Source organism: Lemur catta, chromosome 9, assembly GCF_020740605.2.
Source record: "Lemur catta isolate mLemCat1 chromosome 9, mLemCat1.pri, whole genome shotgun sequence".
Taxonomy (NCBI): Eukaryota; Metazoa; Chordata; class Mammalia; order Primates; family Lemuridae; genus Lemur; species Lemur catta.
The window spans coordinates 59,764,564-59,789,619 of NC_059136.1; the positions used below are offsets into that span (position 1 = coordinate 59,764,564).

Consider the following 25,056-nt stretch of genomic DNA (forward strand, 5'->3'; position numbering starts at 1 on the left):
TGGCTATTGTAGTTTTAAAAGTATAACTGTTCTAAGTAGCTAAGAAAATTGTTTACAGCTTAGCAGTTTTATGGAACAATGTAATCAAGAACATGCAAACAACATTCTCTTGGTTCCAACAGTCTACGTAAAACCATACTCCTTGTGTGAAACTTGTAGACGTAGAAAGATAAGATCCATAACCACAAGCTTCACTACATTTTTGTCTTCTCTGTTATAACACACCGTGTCCATTCACCCTTCTCTCACCAGGCCTATCTATGTGGCTGCTGAAAGGTCCACAGCTTCTCCTGTTTCTTCTTCTTTTGTTTCAGCCCCTTCACTCACTTTCTCATTCTCCAACTCTGTTTCCATCTTTTCCCCTGTCTCACCTGGAAAATAACCAAAGGAGATATTAAGAGACACTCATTTATCATTAACAATAAATTACCCCATAGTTTGTTTCTGATGGGGGCAGTTCTTGATCTTTAGGTCTGAACAGTAAGTTTCTCTGACAGTATCCAGAAAGGCCATCACCTTGACGTGATGCCCTCAGAGCCTCTGAGTGGCTAATGTCAAGTCCCTTAGCAGCCCGAGTCTTGGCATACTCTTACAAAATAAATTTTTCCTATAAAATCAGGATGCAAAATTACCCAAGAAATGGCAGCAGAACATATTATGATAGAAAGCTTCATTTGTATCTAAATCAAAAGGTGGTCCAGAGATGGCCCCAAACCTTTCTTGTTTGACCATTATGGTTTTTAAAGAAAACAATTGTTGGCTGGGCGCGGTGGCTCATGCCTAACACTCTGGGAGGCCGAGGCAGGCGGATTGTTTGAGCTCGGGAGTTCAAGACCAGCCTGAGCAAGAGCAAGACCCCCATCTCTACTAAAAATAGAAAGAAATTAGCTGGACAACTAAAAATATAGAAACAAATTAGCCAGGTATGGTGGCACATGCCTGTAGTCCCAGCTTACTCAGGAGGCTGAGGCAGGAGGATTGCTTGAGACCAGGAGCTTGAGGTTGCTGTGAGCTAGGCTGACGCCACAGCACTCTAGCCTGGGCAACAGAGCGAGACTCCGTCTCAAAAAAATAAATAAATAAATAACAAAATGTAAATCATGCCCCAGAAAAAAATGTTTATTTTTTTATTATAACACCAATAAAGAACAGTATAATTTGTTTTATACTGGTAGAACACATCTAAAATTTTAAAACCCATATGCCAAGACAAAATACATTTTCTCTAGTCTTCTCTTAAAGATCAAAAGACTACAGAAGAACAGGGGAAGACTGACAGTCATTTTCTAAAGATAAGATTGGCAAAGATGGGCCGGGTGAGGAGGCTCACGCCTGTAATCCTAGCACTCTGAGAGGCCGAGGCAGGTGGATCGTTTGAGCTCAGGGGTTTGAGACCAGCCTGAGCAAGAGCGAGACCCCATCTCTACTAAAAATAGAAAGAAATTATATGGACAGCTAAAAATATATATATAGAAAAAATTAGCCAGGCATGGTGGCGCATGCCTGTAGTCCCAGCTACTTGGGAGGCTGAGGCAGGAGGCTTGCTTGAGCCCAGGAGTTTGAGGTTGCTGTGAGCTAGGCTGATGCCACGGCACTCTAGCCTGGGCAACAGAGTGAGACTCTGTCTCAAAAAAAAAAAAAAAGATTGGCAAAGATGGAAATAACATTCTCATTCTAAGATCCATTATTTGCATATTCTTTCATTGGCAGGTCAATTCCTCCACTATCTATTCACCTTCACTTTGGATCCTCATACTATACATGGGGGCTGATGAACAGTGAACTTCGAAAACTTCAGAAATTTTAACATGTTACCTTCAATGTTTAATACTATTTAACCATTAAACTCTATGTTTAGAATTTGCACTTTAGAAAAGTTTTACTGGGGCTGGGCACGGTGGCTCATGCCTATAATCCTAGCACTCTGGGAAGCCAAGGCGGGAGGATCACTCAAGGTCAGAAGTTCAAGACCAGCCTGATCAAGAGTGAGACCCCATCTCTACTAAAAAAATAGAAAGAAATTAGCTGGACAACTAAAAATATATAGAAAAAAAATTAGCCAGGTGTGGTGGTGCATGCATGTAGTCCCAGCTACTTGGGAGGCTGAGGCAGAGGGATCGCTTGAGCCCAGGAGTTTGAGGTTGCTGTGAGCTAGGCTGATGCCACGGCACTCTAGCCTGGGCAACAGAGCAAGACTGTCTCAAAAAAAAAGGAAAGTTTTACTGGCGGGCTGAACTGAGCATGGATGGAATGCCTGTTTCTCAAGTATGGAAGCCTTTTTGGTTAGGTCAAATGATCTTTACAGCTGAAAGAGACTTCAGCAACTGTGTCAGTCATCCCTCTCCCAGAGCTGGTCTCCTATGGAGCACATCTGAACATCCTGAAATGTTTGACAGCATAACTTTTACCTTCAATGTGTTGGTCCTCTTCATTAGTATTAATTTTCACACCGGCCCCTGTCTCTACAGCTCCTGGTGGATGCTCCAAGCTTCCCACTATTCCTTCAAGTTGAATCTGCTCCATGTTTCCTGGACCTTCATAGAGTGGATCATTCATTACAGGTGTTTCCACAAGCTGACTCCTGTCCAAGACTTCTGGTGTTATGTTCTCTTTGGGAATTGTTTCTAGAAGCTGGGACTGCTCCTGTTTTCCCAGTGTTGCCTGAAGTTGCTGCTCTTCAGCTATTTCCACAGGCTGACTTCCTTCCAAGATTTCTGGAGATTCATCCTCTTTGGGAATTGTTTCTAGAAGTTGGACCTGCTCATTCTTTCCCATTGCTTCTTGAGGTTGCAGCTCTGTAGCTGATTCCAGAGGCAGGATGTTCTCAGCTGTTCCTAGAAGCATCATCTCTCCGGCAGTTGGTGGATTCTCAGCACCTTCCACCACACCAGGGGAGTCCGTCTCTCCTCCTGTCCTCAAAGGTTGACCTTCGGCTTGTGTTCCTAAAGGTTCAGCCTCAGCATTTTCTTTTAAAGGCTGAGCTTCTGTCACTGCTTTCACGTCTTTTTTCTCTTCTTCTGTTCCTGGGGTATCTTCTTTGCCACCTGGTCCCTCTATAGGCTGAGTTGTCTCCGTGGATTCTGAGTGGTCTGTGGCATCCTTTCCAGGGGCTACCTCCTCCACCAGGGGCTGTTCACAGACGGATTTAGCACCATTAGCTGTAGACCCTGCTGAAACCTTGAGTTTTTCTAATGGAGGAAGGCTTTCCCTTTGTCCATTGTCATACAAAGTAGATTCTCTTCCCAACGTACATGGCTTTGGTTGGGCAAAGCAGGACTCACTTTTTTCTGTGGTTGAAAAATGTTCATTTGAAGATACTTTTTAATCATACATTTGAAAAAGAAAAGAGAAAACACAAATTATTGTTTAGTTTTATCTTAAGAAAGTGAGCTGATAATCAAGAAGTAGATTTAATAGTTCAAGCTAGTCCCAGGTACATCTGAGTACAGAAAGGCCATACCATGACCCTAATACTCTCCAAGTCAAATCCCTTTACCGTCTGCGGTACAGACATCTCGTCTTAATTCTGGAGTCCTCCAAAACCACCGTTTTCTCCTGTCTGCTTCTTGTGCAACTTCTCATGGTTCCTGTCCCATATTCTATTAATAATTTAGCATATTCTATTTTGTTTCCCAGGTTCTTTTCCCTGTCACACCCTTTCTCCTCTTTAGACTTAGCAGAAGGTTTCATGATTTGTGTTCCTTGGGCTGCTAGAGAGGTCTTGCTTTCTTTCTAATGCAGAATGGCCCCCAGTAAAGAGAAAAGCTCCATGGTGGAGAAGCCCTAGCAGGTGAAGGCTAAGAAATCTGGGAAGGTAAGTGGTAGGGACAGTTTAACCTGAGTTTCATGTCATTTTAGGGACACAGTAAGAAAAGAAATCAAGAGAGAGTTGGGAAACATCCATGTTACTTCTGGTTCTTCCTCTGACTGTGTGACCTTGGGAACTTAGCTCCCAATGATCTTGTCTCTAAAACAGCAGTGACCCTCTCTCTCTCCCCTGTCTCAGAGTTGCATGAGACACCCTGCCATATTAAACAGTGGATACAAAAGTGCTCTGGACAGTTTACAAGAAGCATCTTGGCAACACATGTATACTCTTTGACCCAGTAATCCCACTTCTGGAAACTTACTCTAAAAGCATAAACCTTAGGAAAATGCTTTGGGGGGGAAAAATGTGTTACCTCAGTATTCTTTATAATAGCAAAAGCTGGAAAACAATTTAAGAGTCAAGTTGGGGAACAAATATTCCACTGGATGGAATATGGTTGTACCATGAAAAAAGATGACTATGAAGAGCAAATTCTAAAATAAGAAAATAATTATGATATAATAAGTTAAAAAAATCACTCATGGTGATCAAATGAAATAATGTACATAAAGTGTTTATTAGCCCAAAGTCTGCTGTGCAATAAGTTAGCTACCAATTTTATATACAGTATGATTGCAGCAATGTTGAAAGAAAGGAAGGGAAGGCAGGAAAAAGAGAAGAAAAACAAATTACAAATAGAGGCGGGAAAAGACTAGAAGAAAATAAACCAAATCTTAAAATGGTCTGTAGGTGATATTTTCCCTCTTGTATCTTTTTTTCCCAAAGATTGTTTTTCTTTTTTTTTTTCTTCCTTTTCCCCTAAGTTACCGTCTACCCCAGTTATATATGCATGCAGTTTAAAGAGTTCCTGCTTATCTAACATAAGTTAAAGACAGGTAACACTTGGGTATCCTCTCCCATTTCCCCTTCTCTAGGGATAAATATTTCAATTATTTTAGCTCTTCTGGAGGGATATTTTTTTCTATACTGCTAAGTGAATTGTCCTTCAGGATTTTTCTGTTTGGGGTATTTCAATTGACTGACAGAAGACAAAGACTTAGCTCCTTTTCTAGCCACCTCCACCACCTACCACTCTCTCCCATTACACATTCACGTTTCCTTTCAATTCAGCAATTGTATGTTAAGTATTTAAAATGGTAATGCAATTTGGATCCTATCAATATTCAGTTATATGTACATATAATGATCATATCTGCTATGAGGAACTGAGCCATGTACTAAGCCATTACTTTGTGTAAACAATTTTTTCTTTTTCTCCAGGTTAATAACTGCCATGGTTTTTCCTTTCCTTAGTTAGTATGTTATCATTCATTCAACTCACTGCTGATTCTCTTTTAATACATTTATTCATAACAAATACCCATCAATTTCATTTTTATGAAGAAGATGAGAGACTTATTGAGATACTTGGTGCCACCAACCCCTGAGCTTTTTAAGGATCCTGTGGCCTCAGAGCCACAACTGTTTAAAAAAAAAGTTTTAAAAAAAGGATCCTGTGGTATCTGGGTTGTTCTCAGTTTTCTTTCCTGCTAACATCCAGTTGAGCTTTCCTTAGTATGCTACGTGAGTTATCACACGTCTCTGTGCTTTCTGAATTCCCATCTTGTTCTATTATTGTCTTTTCTGATGTTCTTCCCATCCTTGTGGGTTTCAATTGTTTTTAGAAATCTCTTTACTGTCATTTTAGTGCATTTCAGGAAGGCAGAAAATGAAATCCACATTTTAAATCTGCCACTGTCATCAATATATTCAAAAATGCTTTAATGATTATTTATAATGAAAAAAGTAAAAATTTCCAGATGCATACATAGGATGTATATAAAAGCAGTTTACATACAAAGATGAAAATCACAGGCTTTGCTCTCTGGTATCGCAGAGTCATGGAAAGCCATCAGAAGCAGTAAACTAACAAAACAGTGCCATACGGTAAGTTCTGTGACAAATACAAGAGGTCACACATGAGTTGAGTGTTATGGGATCATTTCTGTGAGTTCCAGAGGAGAATGCACAGGGGAGCCTGGAGCCAGACTTGGAAGGACAGTGTGGCTGGAGGCTGGTCAGTAGCCAGATCATGGAGGGCCCTGTAGGTGGTGCTAAAGAGTTTAGAAGTTATCCTGAAGGGATAAAGAGCAAGAATTGTGAGCAGAGCTTTTTTTTTTTTTAATTTTTTTTATCTTTTTGAGACAGGGTCTCACTCTGTCACCCCAGCTAGAGTGCAGTGGCATTATTATAGCTCACTGCAACCTCAAACTCCTGGGCTCAAGCAATCCTCCTGCCTCAGCCTCCCAAGTAGCTGGGACTACAGGTGTACAGGACCACACCCAGCTAATTTTTTTTTTTTTTTTTTTTGTAGAGACGGGGTTTCACCATTGCCCAGGCTGGTCATGAATTTCTGGCCTCAAACGATCCTCCCACCGCGGCCTTCCAAAGTGCTAGGATTACAGGTGTGAGTCACTGTGCCCCACCAGGGCTTTCTTTAAAAGTTACATAAATATACATGCACCATATAGCTCAGCCATTTCACTCCTAGGTATTTTCCCTAAAGAAAAGAAAGCATATGTCCATACAAACACTTGAACACAAATGTTCAGAGCAGCTTTATTTGCAATAGCCCAAACCCGGAAACAACCCAAATTTCTATCAATAGGTGAATGAGTAAGCAAACGTGGTACATCCATACCATAGAATACTACTCAGCAAATAAAAAAGAAATGAACAATTGATAACTGCAACAACATGGATGATTTTCAAAATAATTATGCTGAGTGAAAGAAGACAAAAGATCACATACCATATGATTCCATTTATATAAACTCTAGAAAATGTCAACTTATCTAAGTGACATATAGTAGAACAGTGGTTGTCTGGGGACTAGAATCAGAGTGGGACAGGAGAGAGGATTTCAAAGGGGCATAAGAAATCTTTGGGGGTAATCGAGATGTCTCACTACCTTCGTTGTGCTGATGCTTCCACGGGGGCACACGTTTGCCAAAACTGACTAAAAACATGTGCACTACAAATACGTACAGTTTACTGTATGTCAATTATACCTCTAAAAACTGCTGATTTTTCACATTTAGAAACAAATAAAAGAAAATGAAAAAAAAAAGGATTTGGATCAAGGGAGTGACTCTATCAGATTTAGATTTTTAAAACCTCCCTCTGGACAATGAATTAGAGGTGGGCACACTGAAATCAATGGGACCAGTGACTTCTGAGAAGTAAAAGTGGCTGGACAGAACGACAGATTCAGGGGGTGAGCAGAGGGAGAGGGAAGGTCTAGGGTAACACTGGTTGATAGCTTGGATGCTACAGGCAGAAAATATAAGATGAACAGATTTGGGCTAGAGAGAGACATGAATTGTTTGGGTTAGGGCACGTTGGAGATGGTTATAGTTTGCACATCCTGGTGGCAAAGTCCAGGAGGCAGTTGGACATATGGATCTTGGCTGGAAATATTTGTGACAGGCTGCAGTTGAGCTATCTATCTTATTAATACATTTGTTTTGTATCTTGAGAAAGGGGTAGTTTTTGCATAGAGGCTCCTGTGACGAGGGGGAAATGAGGAGAAATGTGTGTGTGTGTGTGTGTGTGTGTGTGTTACAACACCTGTTTTGGGGAATGGGTGTGAATCCTCCTGGATCACAGCCAGGGGCAGAGAAGCAGAGCTCAGAAGCAATCTTGAGAGACACAGGGCACAGGCTTCAGGGGTTCATACAACAGAACTGGGAAGAGGGCTGTCCTTCACCCTCCACCCCTGGGTGATTACAAATGAAGGCTTCAAATTAATATCAAGTAAGGCAACTTAATAAAGGTGATGTCTGAGATCTATGAAGGAATTCATCATGACAGGACAACCTATTTACATACCACACGAAGGATATTCTGGTGATAACTGCCTTAGGGAGTTAACCAGGAAATGTGTTGATGTACTAATCACAGATGTCTGAAAAATTATATTTCCTGGTAAAATAGTTATCACAGTGATTAGTATCGTCAGTTAAATGACATGAACCATTTTCATCCACCTGTGCCAGTCATGGGTATAGAAAGTCATCATGCTTCTGGAACAGAACGTTGTAGGGGAGAAAAATGTGTAAACACACCCAAAACATAGCTATAGAATTTGATGTTTTTAAAAATATAATATGCTAGGAGTCTAAGTCAAGTTTTTCCCCCAAACAAAAAGCTTTGTGAAAATTTATTTCTCCACAGATGATGTCGTAAGTGTCCAAGTCATCTATTAATTTTTGCCATAACTAGAACATTTATGCCCGCGATCACAGTGTCCATTTTCATTCTCATGTATGTTTCCCAGTCTTATCGCTACACTGGAGGGAGGCAAGTGTCCCCAATATATCATTTTATAAAACACAACCTGAAAATGGTCAATCAAGCTGGGAAACATTACAAAAGGATGTCACTGTCTTTAATATTTTTCTGGGGTATCCCAAAGGAGATGAAATACCTTTAAAATGATCACAAGAAAACCAGATAAAATGTTAGAAGTGTAGTGCCACATACATTTCATAATTTATAATGATTAATCGCCATCTAACTAAATTCTGAAATGACTGGATTTTGCAGTTAATAGCTCCCAAGGTAGCTCAGAAGTTCATTCTCCTATGTGATAGAAGAGACAATCTGCTCTGAAGGGGAGGACAGAGATCTTCTGACCTTGAAAATAACACCTATAATGTAATGGATTTTAACCCTGGTTCCTGCACTTACTAGCCTTATTAAGCCTCTTTGTGCCTCAGTCTTGCCACCTGTAAAGTGGGAATAGTGTTAGTACCTAACCAGGGAGCTGCTTTGAGGAGAACATGAGATAATACACAGCATCTAGCACCCCCTAAGTGCCAATCAATCTTAGCGCCACTATCATTATATCACCCTTCATGGCCCAGGCAAGGATGAAATTATGATGGACAAACAGAGAAGTAAGGTCATTCCATTCATTCTAACACTGGTACCTTTCTGTGAGTCTGTTCAGAAAGAAAAAAGCTTAGAGGAAATAAGTGAAAAGTTTGCAAAACCAATGATTGTTTCAAACCATCTCTCAGAGAACACAACAATAAAGTCTACAATTACCACTATAACTTCCTTTCTGGCTCCAGATTTCATATCCCTCAGATTGTTTTTACCCTTGAGCTGCTAAGGGAAGTACAACTTTTTTTTATTTGTTTGATCTCCCTCCCTTCCCTTCAGCTGAAGCAGGACATTCCAGATGCTGGGTATTAATCCTGACTCCACCATTTACTTAACTGTGCAATCTACACAAGTTCCTAATCTCTCTGGACCTCTCAGTTTCCGTATCTGTAAAATGGGACATTGTTTGTCTTTCAAGCTTGTTGGGAGAATTGACTGAGGTGATAATGTGTGTAATTTTCCCATCGTGGTGTCTGACATGAGGATGTAGTCAGTAAACAGGGATGCAGCACACACTCTATGGGCTTCCTACTGCACAGGGGTGCCCACTGCTGAAGGAGTGAGGGAAAGCAGAACCCCAGCCTGAGTGCACTTGCAAGGGTGAGTGTGTTGGTGGTGGAGAGCTTTCTTTTTCTAATTGTACAAAGGTCCCTTGAGGACTTGAAGTGACCTGTCGATAAAGTACAGCTAAATGAGCAACAGAAAAGCTAAACTGCACTCTGGGAGGCCGAGGCGGGAGGATCACTCGAGGTCAGGAGTTCGAGACCAGCCTGAGCAAGAGCGAGACCCTGTCTCTACTAAAAATAGAAAGAAATTATATGGACAACTAAAAATATATAGAAAAAATTAGCCGGGCATGGTGGCACATGCCTGTAGTCCCAGCTACTCAGGAGGCTGAGGCAGGAGGATCGCTTGAGCCCAGGAGTTTGAGGTTGCTGTGAGCTAGGCTGATGCCACAGCACTCTAGCCCGGGCAACAGAGCAAGTCTCTGTCTCAAAAAAAAAAGAAAAAGAAAAAGAAAAGCTAAACTGCAACATTAAAGGGCTTGATAAACAGTCCCCTAAACACTATGAAGGTATCAATGTTAACCTATAAAATTGTAGTGTTACCATGGTAAGTTTTAAAACATGATTATTGATAGATAATGGAATTGCACTAACATTAGCAATGATTTGACCAGACCTGACTGGTGTTAATAAAGGCCACTGGTAGTTTTTATATAAATAAATGTTTTGTTCTGTTTGTTGGCTTTGATTTCTTTTATTCATCATGTATTTATCAAGTGCAAACTACAGGCCGGCTCTAGGCAGGCAATAGGAGTCATAGCAGGTAACAAGGAAGATTTGGTTTCTGCTGTCCTAGAGTTTACTGCCTTCAGGGAAATTCAAATAATAGCTACTCCCTTCGTTAAGTACCACTTGGTAACTATGCATTACCTCTTACCCAAGCACCTCCACGTGCTCTGTCCACATGATTTTATGAATCCCCAACATACCTCCTCAAGGTAGAAGAAGGTAATATACATCCTTTGTTCTAGCATTCTACCTTGAAAAGCAGTAAGATATATTTTTGTCCACAAACAGGAGACATTCTCTGCCTAATCTATATTATTATATAATAAGTATTGAGGACAGATGCATTGTTTCCACGTCCGAAGTTTTTTAAAGATGTGTCTGTTTTCTGAACCCTACATTTCATCAAATCATACACTGCTCTGGGCCTAATCCTTTGGTGCTCATTATCTCTCTTGATTCTGTTGTAAACTGATCCATGCACAAATTTGTTGTGACAGCTGAACTAACAGAACTCTTGTTGTAAGCACCGTTGTGATAGGCACACAAAGAAACCAAATACTAGGCAACATTACAGAAGGGATTAGAACTAGAGCTAACATACCTGAAATTCACATTATGGTGGAAGCTTTTCAACTCAGTTCATTACCCTAATCAAAAATGAAAAGTTTCTACCCAACAAAGACAAAAACTTGCAGCCAATATTTCCTATGGCAGTGCCATATCAGACATCCCAAAGACCTCCCAAAGGCCTTGTCTGCTGGGTTTTCTAGAGAATTCGTGAGGATGGGGGGCTCTGGTATTTTCCTTGCTGCCACCATTTCTAGGTTCTTGTAGCTTTTGAGCTCAGGGAACCAGGGATGTAGCATGAGTCAGCTCCAAGGAGGAAATCCACTCATCTTCCTTCTCATTTTCTTACTTTGCTTTCTCCTCAATTCCATTCTATCATTCATCCATCCATTCAATAAGCACTTGTGGAGATACCAGTGGTATTATTTTAGATGTTTTTGCTCTTTTCCCACCTCAAAGTGTATACAAACACTGTCCTGTGAACCACGGCACAAATGCTAGTCCCCAGTGTGCATTCCGTCAGCTGGTGGATGCTAACGGAGCACTCGCTCTGCAGACAGGTGCACTTAAGCAATATCCTAGATACTGAAGTATAAAATCATCAGCTAGAAAAATCCTACAGCAGGTAAATAAGAATCAGACACATCATTTTTCTTTTTAATAGAAGCACCTGAATTTACATGTCTAAAACTCTTTTTGATCATCACAAAGCAAACATGATGAAATTTGAAGGCAAACTTCATGCTAAAATTAAACTATAGAGAAACAAGCACATGCAATTGTGAAGACACTCCTGGAACACCTGATCAGCTCCCCAGGGGCTCACATCGAGATGTGGGTGCCTGCCTAGAGGAGAGGCTGACATTTAAGCTACAGAGTCAGTCATCTAGCCATGGGAAACAGCTGCCCCCTTCAGATACACTTTTCCAATTTCATTTTCTTTAATTTCTTTTAGACTCCTATGAGATAAACTCTTATTGCAAAAATGCTATAGCACAAAACATCACTTTTGAAATTATCAACAGTATTCACCACTGAAAAAGACAGTTTCATTGGTGGATGGTCATTATCAATACAAGGGAATCCAATATTTGTCTGTAAAATCAAAGCCATCTCACTGGACAAAGAAAGGGGAGAGGAATGAACACTCTGTCTCTGTATGTATGTGCCCTCACAGGCCTTGCCCACCATGCTCCTCTAGGAGCTGCGCCTCGAGCTTTATATGGAGTATTTCATTCAATATTCCCCAAAACTACATAAGGTAGGGCTATTGTTATCTCTATTACAGTTGAGGAAATTATGGCATCTTTATCTAGGAAGGGCACTCAGCTAGTAAGTTGGCACAGCTCAGATTTAAGCCAAGGAAGTTTGATTCCACTTTGAAGATTTAGGTGCCCTTAAAGGCAAAATGTGATCCCAGAAGTCACACCATCAGCATGACCCGGGAGTTGTTTATTCTTTTAATGCTGAATCTCAGGCCCCACCCCAGATCCGCTGAACCAGAATCTATATTTTAACAAGATTCCCAGATGATTAGGTCATCAATGGGGTCACCAGGGAAAGGCACACAGAAGCTAGTTAGGAGAGACTACAGTGGACGACAAACACGAAGGCTTGGTGGGCAAAGGTGTCCTTCCTTCTCCACAGGTGTTGCTGCCTATCTTCAAACATCTGGTGTGGTCTCCACCCTCACACTAACACACCGCGGTCAGCACAAGAGATGACAGAAGTATATTGATTCCGCAATGAACCAAGGTCCTGAGTGGGTCCAAGTGCACTCCACACTGGATAGGGACATTTTTCTCAACCTTCCTTCATTTCACAGAATTGGCTAGGTTTGCTAAGTCAGGAAAAAAAAAGGCCTTCTAATTTCTCATCTGAAAGCAAAGTTAATACTTTCTCTACCTTGTACTCTAAGAGGGGTGGACGCCCAACGCGAGGTGGCTGTCCTCCCAGCTTGGTCACTGTGCCTGTGCCTGACTCGGTCAGGGGACAGAGTACAAAGGCCTGTGGCTGAGAGCAGGTGTCTGTGCTTGAGAAGGGAGTTATCAGTTAGCAGCTTCGTGCTGGGATGGAAGACTTAAATTCTGCAACAGAGCAGTCATATTCATATCAGACACTCGGGCCTCGAGTTGGGGTGGTCTATGCACCCTGAGAGCCACTAGTACTAGAAAGAGCAGTAGGCAGACTCCGTAGGAGAATGATCCAGGTCTTTCAGCTGACCGACAGCTGCGACCTCTCTCTCAGGTTAGGAACCCACAGGCAATTCCGATGACTTTGGTTCCGTGGTTAGGAAACAGGATAGATCATATTAGGCAAAATAGGAGCTTTTCTTCTCCAGAATGAAAAGCCATTTGTAACAAAGCAAAAGTCTTCCTCTCATAATCCTATGCACGTTGGAGGCCAGCGTTGGGTCTTCTGGCACAGGCATTTGAAAACTGAACTGAATGAGTTTCTTCATAAAGCAAAGCATAAGAAAAAGCTTTAATCTAGGAAGAAGTAGGTTTGACCAAGAATCATGGAACTGTTTAAACTGGAAGATTTCAATTAGCTTAGAATATAAAAGACAAATCTACACTCACCCTTCTTCAAGCTTCAGAGTCTCCAGGAGGAGGAGTAGAGAAACGTAGCAGGCAGTGACGAGTCACGTCAACCACACGTACCCCTGGTACAATGTGATGAGAAGGGCACTTTATCTCCGTGCTCTTCCTCCCCAAAACCCCAAACCCCAGTCTGATCATGAGAAAAATACCAGATAAATTCCAACTGAGGAACATTCAACAAAATACCTGACCAGTACTCCTCAAAACTGGCAAGGTCTTTAAAAGCAGGGAAAATCTAAAAAACTGTCACCCCCGAAAGGAGCCTAAGGAGACATGATGACTAAATGTAACGTGAGATCCTAGATGGGATTCTGGAAGAGAAACAGGACATTAGGGAAAAACTAAGGAAATCCAAATAAAGTATGGACTTCAAAACAAATGTTTCAGACTAGCCTACAAAGTAAGGTTAGTAAGAGAGGACAGTGAGTGTGGAATACGTAAGAACTTTCTATGCTATCTTCACAATTTTTCTGTAAATCTAAAACTATCCTAAAATAAAATTTATTTTTTACAAAAAGGTAGCAGCAAAAGTACAAGAGCAAGTAACCTATCAAAGTAAGATCTAGCGTTAGAAAAACCATTCTGTAGACTTCAGTTATTCACATACCACCTTTATGATTTTTTAATATTCCTGCACTGCTTATGCTATTATTGACTTAATATGAGTAAGTCACATTTTTCTTTAAAAAAAAAAAGTGAGGAAATCAACACACTCAAAGATCTAGAACTTGATCTTTTTTTTGGAGACAGGATCTCGCTCTGTTTTCTGGGCTAGAGTGCAGTGGTGTCACCATAGCTCACTGTAACCTCAAACTCTTGGGCTCAAGCAATCCTCTTGCCTCACCCTCTCGAGTAGCTGGGACTTCAGGCACACACAACCACATCTGTTTAATTTTTTATTTTTGGTAGAGATGGGATCTTGCTATTGCCCAAACTGGTCCCCAACTCCTGGCCTCAAGCCTCGGCCTCCCAAAGTGCTAGGATTACAGGTGAGAGCCGCTGAGTCTAGAACTTTTGATCTTAAAAAAAAAAAAAAAAGAATTAGAAAAGTCACTTGTAACAAAGCAGTAATTTCTAATTTTTCTAATTGAGATTCACTAATATTGATATTAATGACAGATAATTTTTATTGAGAACTTACTAGGCAACATACTCTAAGCCAGGGGCCAGCAAAATTTTTTCTGTAAAGGGATAGACAGTAAATATTTTCAGCTTTGCCAGGCATGGGTCTCTACTGCAACTACTCAAATCTGTTGTCTCAGTGTGAAAGCAGCTACAGACAATATGTAATGAATGGATAAGCCTATGTTCCAATAAAACTTTATTTACAAAATAGGTAGTGGGTTGGATTTGGTCAGCAGGCCATTTTGCCAACCCCTGTTCTAAGCAATATTTAGGCTATATCCTAGGTGTGTTATATATACTAACTCATTTATTTCTCAGGTCAACTCTATGAAGTACTATTGTTAATCATATTTTACAGATGAGGTCACGGAGGCTCAAAGCCACTCAACTAATAAATGATCCTGAACCAGGATTTGAATCCAGACAGTCTAATTCCAGACCCACATTCTTAATCAGCACTCTATACTGTCTTTCACTATGTTGCAATTCACACACACGCACACGCACACACACACACACACACACATTGATGTGAGGTATACAAGTAACCGGAGCCTCTCATAACATCTAGTCTACAAGACAAGCAAAAGAAAAGGAAATTAGCCAAAAGAAACTATGTGGTTTATATTAGAGTCTTGGGAAAATGGGAAAGGGCAAGAATAGGAAAAATAAATCACCTACAGAACAAAAGAAAAGGTTCATTATCATTACCAATGACAGTGAGGGAAAAGAAATAAGCAGAGAGAATGGTTTGGGGAGGACATTTCATCAGAGGTCCTTGCTGGGGTGGCTGAAGGCAAATGCTATCTCACGGTAAGAAAAACTACTAGTAAAAATGACAGAGCAGTTAGTAGCCCAGTGCTTCCTGATGTTTTTAATGTCATGGCACACACAGAATATGATATTTGTGCAGCACCCTAGAACAAATGGAGGAAGCTGCTCCCAGAAGGCTTGGGCTGCCCTGAAGGCTGGGAGAAACACTGGCGTGCTGTGACCCATCCTCGCAGGCTGGGAAACTCTGATACAACACGGGTGGTACTAAGTAATGCACACCAGCACTGCCTGGCTTAGTCCACCCACCTTCACAACGTCCCGGGGAGTTTTAGCTGTCAATGTGGAGTTTGGGGTTTTTTTTTTTTTCCTTCTTCAATCTTCATCCTTAAGGGGTGAAGTTCAGACACTCTTAAATATATACAAAAGAATGGACTCTAGAGCCTGGAGGCAATTCCCAGGAGGAGTCCTAGGAATGTGAACAACAGCAAGGGTCCTGAGCTGGGTAAAGAAGCTTCTGAGGTCATTAAGGTACTTTCAAAACATTAGCACTCACTTGGAGAGCTACATTTTTGCATTTTACTTAAAAAAAAAAAAAATCATTACCTAGTACTACCTACACTTACACACACCAGCATTTGAAGCCTGGCCAAGTTTGAAGATTTTTATCAGTTTTGGTGAGACTTTCAGTAACCCCTACAAATATTCAGGGTTTTTTTTTTTCAACCTTGCTGTAAAACATTAACATAGAATAGACGTGAAACTGTACTCTTGAGCAGGATGTGTGGCAACCCTACAGAAGCATGATTTACCAGTACACAATCAAGCTTTGTCATACTGTGTTTACCTTTTCCTGCATGACTAGGAGACCCTCTTCACAGCCCAACCCTCTCCTCCCAAGCCCGTCTCAGCCAATGTTTCCTTTCAGTTTCCGCTATTCCTTAAATCCTGATTCCTCCTCTGCTTTTCTGAGTAATAATCTATCTCCCTGAATCCCCATTTCTGTCAGTCCATCCACTCACCCATCTACCCACTGAACAGTTATTGATTGCATTTTCCTATGTGTGAGGCCACACTACAAGTTCCGAGCAGAGCTTGGACTAGACCCCAGAAGGAACTGGACATTGTGAAAAAGGCAGAGTCTTTAGAGTCAAACATATTGGGTTTACGCCCCAGCTCCATCATTTACTAGCTCTGGGACTCTGCCAAGTCTAGCTGTATTTGGTGCTCCTAATGTTTGCTTTATAAGCTGTTGTGGAGACTAAATGAGATCATGAACTAAAGCACCTGGAACCAAGTGGGTGCTCCCGACCTTGCCTCCTGATTTCTGCTCCATGCCAATGTTTTGATGTGGCTGCACAAATGTCTGAAAGCCTTCAACTTTAGAAAAAGATTGATTTTATTGTTCATGACAGTATAAACTGCTACAACTCTTATGGAAAGCATTGAGGCAGTTATCTGTCAAAATTATAAATGCATATACCCTTTGACCTAGTAATGCCACTTCTGGGAAACTGTCCTGGAGATACACCTGTACACATCCAAAATGATGTATACACAAAGGAATTCACTGCAGCCTTGTCTGCAACAGGAAAAGACTGGAAACAAATCAAATGTCCCTCAGTAGGGGACTGGTTAAATAAATCTTGTAACAGATTGTTATGCAGGTATCTAAAAGGAGAAAGAAGTTTTCTATATATCAACATGAAAAAAGTCTCTATATTGTTAGGTGAAAAGAGCAAGATGAAGAACACCTTGTGGGTATAGTACACCATATTTTTTTTAAGACCGAGTCTATGTACGTTGCCCAGGCTGAAGTGCAATAGCTATTCACATGTGAGATCATAGCACACTGCAGCCCGCCTGCCTAGTACATCACATTTTATAAATAAAAATGTGAGAGGGGCCAGGCGCAATGGCTCACACAGGTAATCCTAGCCCTCTGGGAGGCAGAGGTGGGCGAATCGTTTGAGCTCAGGAGTTCGAGACCAGCCTCAGCAAGAGCAAGACCCCGTCTCTACTAAAAAAAAATAGAAAGAAATTAGCTGGACAACTAAAACTATATAGAAAAAATTAGCCGGGCATGGTGGCACATGCCTGTAGTCCCAGCTACTCGGGAGGCTGAGGCAGGAGGATCGCTTGAGCCTAGGAGTTTGAGGTTGTTGTGAGCTAGGCTGATGCCACAGCACTCTAGCCTGGACAACAGAGTGAGACTCTGTCTCAAAAAAAAAAAAAATGTGAGAGAAAAATAATATGTGCAATGCCTAAAGAAACTTTGGAAGGATATACAAAAAAACCCACCCACAACTAATACACATTGGAACTGAGCAGATGGTGGAGATGGGGTCTGAGGTGTGCTTTTCACTGCTAGCCTTATCCAAATATTTTCACATTTGGAACCATGAATGCAGTTCCAATATTCCATTTTAATTAGCTGTATGCAACAACCAAAGATATATCGAACACTCTCTTTGTTCCAGGCTCTAGGGAGGACACAAAAGCACACAACAATCAGTCTGGAGACTTCTAGCATTTAAAAGAAAAAAATCCCATTTATATCATTTCTGTATGCAAGAAAAGCCTATAAAAATTAAGTTTAATGTTAATGATGTTTGTTCTTTAATTAAAAGGGAAAATATTTGTCTAATTAGGGCTGAAATGTCACTGTGTGAAAATATTGGTTGAAGACTAAAGGTACGAACGCAGTACAGAGAACAATTCACATAACCGTGTGAAAGTCAAGCCTCATCTGATTGCCTAGGCAGCGTGGACTCCAAGCAGCCAGTGAAAAAGTTCAGGTTAGAACAAACAAATGGTTATAGCTGTCAGCGGAAATGTACACATTAACCTAGCAATGAATTTGTCAATAATCACCATCTATTTACTTTGTCCACATTGGTGCTTAAGCTATACCACATCAGGAAGGAGAAGTCTGCCAGAAACAGATAGCATTTACATTATGAAAGAACGAAGCAGTGATTATATATGTTAGCAGGGGGCTAGGAGCCTGGGAGGAGGGTTTGGATGCAAAGGCCTAGAGACCTGTGGGTACATTACAATCCATGAAGTCAACAAAAGCTTTGTGTTCAGATTCCATCAAATCCTCAGGGAAATGAAAAGAACAGAATTGCTCTAATATTTAAAAATTGCTTCCACAAACACAAGAAATTCCAAACTCAATCTGTCTTATTGTCCTTTCGGAAAGAAAAGTTTCTTTCTTCACATGTTTCAGGGCACTTAGTAAAACTCTATGTGTGACTACCACGTATCAGGCACTGTTCTACACTTTGAGTAGCACTGGATAATTATTTACAGCCAGAGCCCTGTCTCTAGCGCTGTTTTCCCCAACACACACACCTGCCCAGTTGTCTTTCGAGGTGATGGGCAGAAGATTCGTGGGGTTCAGAGTGTGTGACTGGTCAGGGCAAATGTCTCCCTGTGTAATCAGTAGAATAGATTATTCCTGTGCAACCTAATGACTACCAACAAGTAGCTGGTGATTTAAATTTGAATCTAGAAAATAAGTACCTTCATATTTTGGTGTCACAAGATTTTAGCTGTAAGAGATCCAACACAGAATCAAGCCAAAACCATTATTTTATGATTCTTTTGCTTGTAGGCCAATACTGCATCATGTATAACAGTTCTTAAACCAGAAAATTTCTTACAGCACATTCAGTAAGGCAGATTTGTCATCACAAATCCAGTTTGCAGAATAGTTCATGTATTTTAGCTTCAACTGCTGGAGTGCTAAGGTTGCTATTGCAAATTTACAAGAATTATGATAGGAAGGTTATCTCTTTGGGAAGGCACTGGAAGTTTCTATACAACTATCTGTATACTCTGCTTATGTGCAAAACATTGTTAGGCACTGGGAGAAGAGTGAATAAATGCATGTACAGGACATTCAATAAACCTGGATTGTTTTTATGTAAAAGCACACACACACAGGTTTGGGGAGGTACATAGGATTTAAAGAAGTTTAAAGCTGCAGAAACAGGACTGAATTATTTATCAGGCCTCTGAGATAATGAAGTTGAAATGCTGATGAACATACAATGGTGTCCAATTATAAGAGAGTATTGTCTCACTGAGGATCAGAAGCAAAATACACCTGTTGATTGATTCAATATGTGTGTTGAGCAATTTATGCAGTGCATTAATTTTCTATACACTAAAATTGTCAGGTGTTTTAACATTTCTTCCAGGACAACATCTGTGAACACTTAGAACAGCAATGAAAGCAAGAATAAAAAATGAAAGAGTACTGTAACTCATGGCTGGTTATTAATATTGGTGATAAAATATTTTTTAAGACAAGGTTATTCATTATTTTCTGAGACTATTAAAAACCCCATTCTAGCTATTGGATACGTTTGTCCCTCCTCAAGAACTACATTCCCTGAAATACATGTTTTAATCAGTTTAAAAATCTGTAATGATGGTTTAGTCTTCTGCTTTTTAAATCAGGATGCTACTCCTAGGATATCTGAGACATATAAGGTGGTAGGAAAAGCCAGAATAATAAAATGTATCTTTCTGAAGCATCCATCTTCCCCCAGTTTTTCATATTGAAACCAACAAGGACTTATCATGGAACAGAATGCAAAAATCCACTTGATTTGTAACTTGCTCTGGCCTCTTCAGCATGCTGAGGGAGGCTCCTGCCTCTTTAGGAGAAAGGTTAGCAAGCACCGTGGGTGAGCAATCATTTTCCTATCTCTTCACATTGTTGTCAGTTGAAAAGGGGGTTGGAATCACTTTTATATACAGTTTTAATTTTTTGCTTATTCCCTAACTTTTTATTGCTTTCTTTTATCCACTGAAGCTAGAAATAAATTACCATATGCCACAAAAATAGCAGCAACACAACATATTTCTGACTAAGACACTGACTGAGCTTTGAAACAGTATTCATGACAATCCTGTGCTCTCTACCACAAAATCAGAGAGGAAGACATTTGTGTTACTGCGATAGCACAAGGCGCTAAGAGAAGACCTGTGAAAAGGAACTAACTAGAGCATAAATTTCTCCTCAAAGTTAGCCTTCCAGAAGACTGTAAACCAGCTTGAAGGAATTTGTTTACCCTGCAGAGCTTTGTTCAAAATCTAAGAATTCGACTGTAAAACCCAGTTATTCTCTAGTTCATGTAAGTGCTTTTATACTTTTCACAGTACAGTACTTACCACTTTCTGATACTATCTTAACCATTTGTTTCTCGTGCTTATTGTCTGTCTGGTTCACCCTCAACCTCCATAAGCAGGGTCCAGCATCTAGCCAAGCACCGTGTTATTACATAGTAGATGCTCAAAATATCCTTGCTGAATTTCTTTCTAAGAGTCAGTGATGAATACTTTTTATCACATATTTCTCAAGAAATAGCTAAGCCAATGATAGGGAAAAGTGTATGTGACTTCTTCAAAAGTGCAGGAACCTATTTATTTGATGGAGTGAACACCCGTCTGCATTCTCTGCATCCTTTGCCATCTTCTATGAGGAAACGCTGACGGGAGGGCAAAGGGGAGAAGGTCTTGATCGCCCATTTCCAGTGCCGCGGCTAAGCGCGCCAGGGGTGTAACACCGGTTCCCCGCGGTCACGTCGCGCACGGGGGAAGCGCGGCGCCCGGCCGCCGGCCGCGCAAGTTCGGGCAGCAAGCGCAGCGCAGGTCGCCGGGACTGTCGCACCCTCGGTCACAGCAGCGCCGCTCGGGCTTTCGGGGAAATCGCTCTTTGCCCGGGTTCCGCCCACCCTCTAGGGAGGAGCCCGCCCCCTACCGGGCGCGGTGGGCACAGGGCGCGCCTTTTGCACCTCCCGGGAGGGAGCCCACCCGACTCCCGGCTCGGGCGAGGGTGGCGCCCGCTCCCCTGCTCACCGCTGCGGAATCCGCTGCTGTCGCCGGCCTTGTTGAGGGTGCTGCTGGAGCAGCCCATCGCGGGGACGCAGCCACCTGTCCCAGCGCAGCGTGGAGGTAGGCCACCCAGCCCGCGCGAACCGCGCCCGGAGCCGGGAAGTTTCTCCAACTCTGCAGCCGGGCTACCTCTGGGCACGGCGCAAGCGCACGGCGGAGCGAGAGGCAGCGGGTTGCACACCTGGAGGGGCAGGGGAGCGGGGGCTGGAAGGAGCCAGGGAGGGCAGAGCGGAAGAGAGCTGGAGGGCAAGGAGTAGAAGAGAGCCCCAGCCAGTGGAACCGAGGACCCAGGTGGGGAGAAGACGGAGGGTGTGGTAAAGGCAGAGAGGATAAATCCCTGAAGCAGGGAAAGGGGTGATGTCAGGGGGCGAGGGCGAAGTGGAAGTGCCAGGAGGTGTCATCTGAATCATCCAACACTAAATAGTTCGGAGGGGAGGAGGCGGCTGGGCTAGTGGCTATTGATTGGTAGACTGGATGTGTGATGACAGTCTTCTCTTACATAACTATAGTACAGTTACTACAAGTTTAACATTGATACAATACTACTTAATCCACCCTCCATATTCAACTTTTGTCAATTTTCCATTCCAGGACTATGCATTACATTTATTTAGTTGTCCTGCCTCTCTTTAGTTTGCTTTCATCTGAAGTAGTTTCCCCAATCTTGCTTTGTCTTTCATGACCTTGACTTTTTTAGACAGGCTTTTTTTGGGAGGGGGAGAGGTCTCTATGTTGCCCAGGCTGGACTCAAACTCCTGGGCTTAAGAGATCCTCCCGCCTCAGCCTCCAGTAGCTGGGATTACAGGCCCATGCCACTGTGCCTGACCAGGCCATTTATTTTGTAGAACATTCCTCAATTTGGGTTTGTCTGATGTTTGCTCATGATTGTTTTCAGGCAATGCAGTTTGGTCTGGAATACACAGATGTTATGTTGTCTGTGTATTCCTAGCAAGAGGCATATGATGTCAATTTGTTCTTTTATTGGGGATGTTAACTTTGATTAGCTAAGGTAGTGTCCACCAGGTTTCTCTACTATAACGTCACTATTTGATTTTGTAATTTATGGGGAGAGACTATTAGGCTAAGTAAATATCCTGTTTCTCATCAAACTTTTATCTGCTACTTTTAACATACATTGATACTCTTGCTTGGATCAATTATTATTAATACTATGATGGTTATCAAATGGTGATTTTTCTAATAACATTATTCCTTCAACATTTATTAGGTGGCATTCTACTGTAAGGAAGCACTTTCCCTTTTCCTCCATTTATTATTCATTTATTTATATCAGTAAACACTCATGAATTCTTACATTATTCAACAAGGTATGTTACCATTGTGATAGTTTGCAAGGGTTGCTATAAGGAAGCACCACAGACTGGGTGGCTTAAACAACAGAAATTTATTTCGTCACAGTTGGTTTCTGTTTTTTTTTTTTTTTTTTTTGAGACAGAGTCTCACTTTGTTGCCTGGGCTAGAGTGAGTGCCGTGGCATAAGCCTAGGTCACAGCAACCTCAAACTCCAGGGCTCAAGTGATCCTCCTGCCTCACCCTCCAGAGTAGGTGGGACTGCAGGCATGAGCCACCATGCCCAGATAATTTTTTGTTTCTATTTTTAGTTGATTAGCTAATTTATTTTTTCTATTTTTAGTAGAGACGGGGTCTCACTCTTGCTCAAGCTGATCTCAAACTCCTGACCTCAAGAGATCCTCCCACCTTGGCCTCCCAGAGTGCTAGGATTACAGGTGTGAGCCACCAGGCCTGGCCTCAGGGTTGGTTTCTTGAGGGGCTTCCCTCAACTGGAAAATGGCCATCTTCTCCAATGTCTTCACTTGATCTTTCCTCTGTGCCTGTCTCTGTATGTCTCCTCCTCTTATAAAGACATGAGTCATACTGGATTAGGGCCCACCCATTTGACCTCATTAGCCCTTTAAAGGCTGTATCTCCAAATACTGTACAGTCACATTGAGATGTACTGGGGGTTAGGACTTTAACACATGAATGTTGGGGAGACACAATTAGCTTGCAGACAGCCACCTTCTGTCTCACACAACAGAGAGACATCTCTCTCTTCATCTGTTTATAAAGCCACAGTCCTATTGTTTTAGAGCCCTATCTTTAATTACCTCTTCTTAAAGACTCTGTCTCCAGATACAGTCACACTGGGGGTTAGGGCTTTAATATATGAACTTGGGCAAGCGGGACACAATTCAATCCATAGCAGGCTCCCATGTGTAGGGTGCTTTTGTGAAAAAATTAAAGTGACATTTAATTTTATTTAGTAAAATTTTTAAAAACTCCGTTCTTCCCAAAAAGAGATGCAGTAACTCACAGATTAGTTAAGCATAAATATGTAACTTGAAATTCTCTGAATCTTAACACTTCGGTGCTAAACCAGGGCTTACTGAACCCAGTTAAGGTTCCCATTTTCCCCATCCATTATCTTTTAGGAGTTGCCTGGTGTATCTCACTTTTCCTCAGGAATAATTTGTCAGTCAAGTTATGGTATCTTCTGTGTTCTTCAGAGGAAGCATTTTATAATCAGGTGAACAATAATAATCATGCACTCAACACCATGTGCTTCCCCTTACCAAGGCTTACCTGGCTGAGTTTCCACTTTGCAAGCTGTAGCAAGAGTGACCAACTCTTAACTCTCTGAAATGATACCACACTTTGAGGGGACCTGTCAGCCACTTCATGGAAGATACACTGGATTTCTTTGGAGACAATAGATGATCTTTACTATATTAGATTTGCTTTTCCTGCCCATCATGCCTCTGCCAGCTCACCCATTAGTGGGCATACCATTAAGACAGTACATCCAGTACAGTCAGCCCCTCGTATCTGCAGGTTCTACATCCATGGATTCAACCAACTACAGATTGAAAATATTTGGGAAAAAAACCAATACAAAATATAAAAACCCCAATACCTTATAATGACTATTTACTAGCATTTACATTACATTAGATATTATCATATAAGTAATCTAGAGATTTAAGATATACAGGAGGATGTGCATAGGTTACATGAAAATATTACACCATTTTATGTAAGGGACCTGAGCATATGTGGATTTTGGTATCCTGGGGTGGGAGTCCTGGACCCAATCCCCCACAAATACCAAGGGACCACTGTACTGTCTTATCAAAGATCTCACTTTATTGTGAGGCAAGAAAGGTAACAGGTTAATTTCTATGTGATTTACTCTTCTTTCCATTTACCTCATCATTCAGAAGCAGCCAAACCTATAGAATGGTGGAATGGCACATTAAACACTCAATTATGGCACCAGCCAAAATAAGATTTAGGTGCTGTCCTGTAGTTTGCATACTGTGTTCTGAATCAGCGACTAATAAATGGTGCTGCTTCTCCTCTGACCCGTATACCGAAATCTGGATCTTGCTCTCCTGGACTCTTGTCCATTTGTTGAACTACATAATAAATTCCGTTTCTTAAGTGAGCTAATTTATTTCTGTTGCTTACAACACACGACTCCAGACTAATATACAATGCTTACCCTTCTCCTCTCCTCTCCAGACTAATATACAATGCTTACCCTTCTCCTTTCCTCTCTCCTTCTTAACAAATACTTGTCCTATCTTGTCTCTTTAGTCTTATTTGATGACTAGATTGGTAATACCAGATCATAACTGATATTGTGATTTTAAAAGCTGGAAATATCTTTGAGGCAGTAGTTCATAAATCTTTTCACCTCTGAAGACTCTTTTTATAATTTTTTTTCCACATCCCTATGTTTTTATTTTGTTACAAAATTGCATTTATTAGGTATTTCTCCATTAAGTAATCAGTGATATTTTCTGATCAGCATTACATGCAGTGTTACAACATTAAGTTGATATTATTCAGGTTAAAAGCAAAATACATTGGTTTAGCCTATGCTTTCCAGCTTTTTAAAGGACAAAAGTACATAGACTTTTCAAATTATTGAAAAATGTTAAAATTTCATACTTTTGTGGACACTTAGAGGCACAGGAATCCCAGTTATAATGTGCTAAAATTT

At 41.3% G+C, this 25,056-nt stretch overlaps 1 protein-coding gene across 1 annotated transcript; it reads right to left on the bottom strand.

The window, feature by feature from the left end:
* Positions 1–154: 154 nt before the first annotated feature.
* ERICH5 (glutamate rich 5) lies at positions 155–21,145 on the bottom strand. Its single transcript, XM_045560711.1, has 2 exons — positions 20,994–21,145; positions 155–371 (listed from the first exon to the last, which is right to left on the bottom strand). Exons 1-2 carry the CDS (start codon positions 21,049–21,051, stop codon positions 259–261), a joined length of 171 nt encoding a protein of 56 aa, XP_045416667.1. The 5' UTR covers positions 21,052–21,145; the 3' UTR covers positions 155–258.
* Between the last annotated feature and the right edge of the window lie 3,911 nt (positions 21,146–25,056).

Excerpts from the sequence above, each read along its gene's own strand:
- ERICH5 (XM_045560711.1), bottom strand. The coding sequence starts at position 21,051 with ATGGGCTGCTCCAGCAGCACCCTCAACAAGGCCGGCGACAGCAGCGGA. Across the intron at positions 372-20,993 it reads CAGCAGCGGATTCCGCAGCG|GTGAGACAGGGGAAAAGATG; the intron begins GTGAGCAGGGGA and ends GTTATTTTCCAG.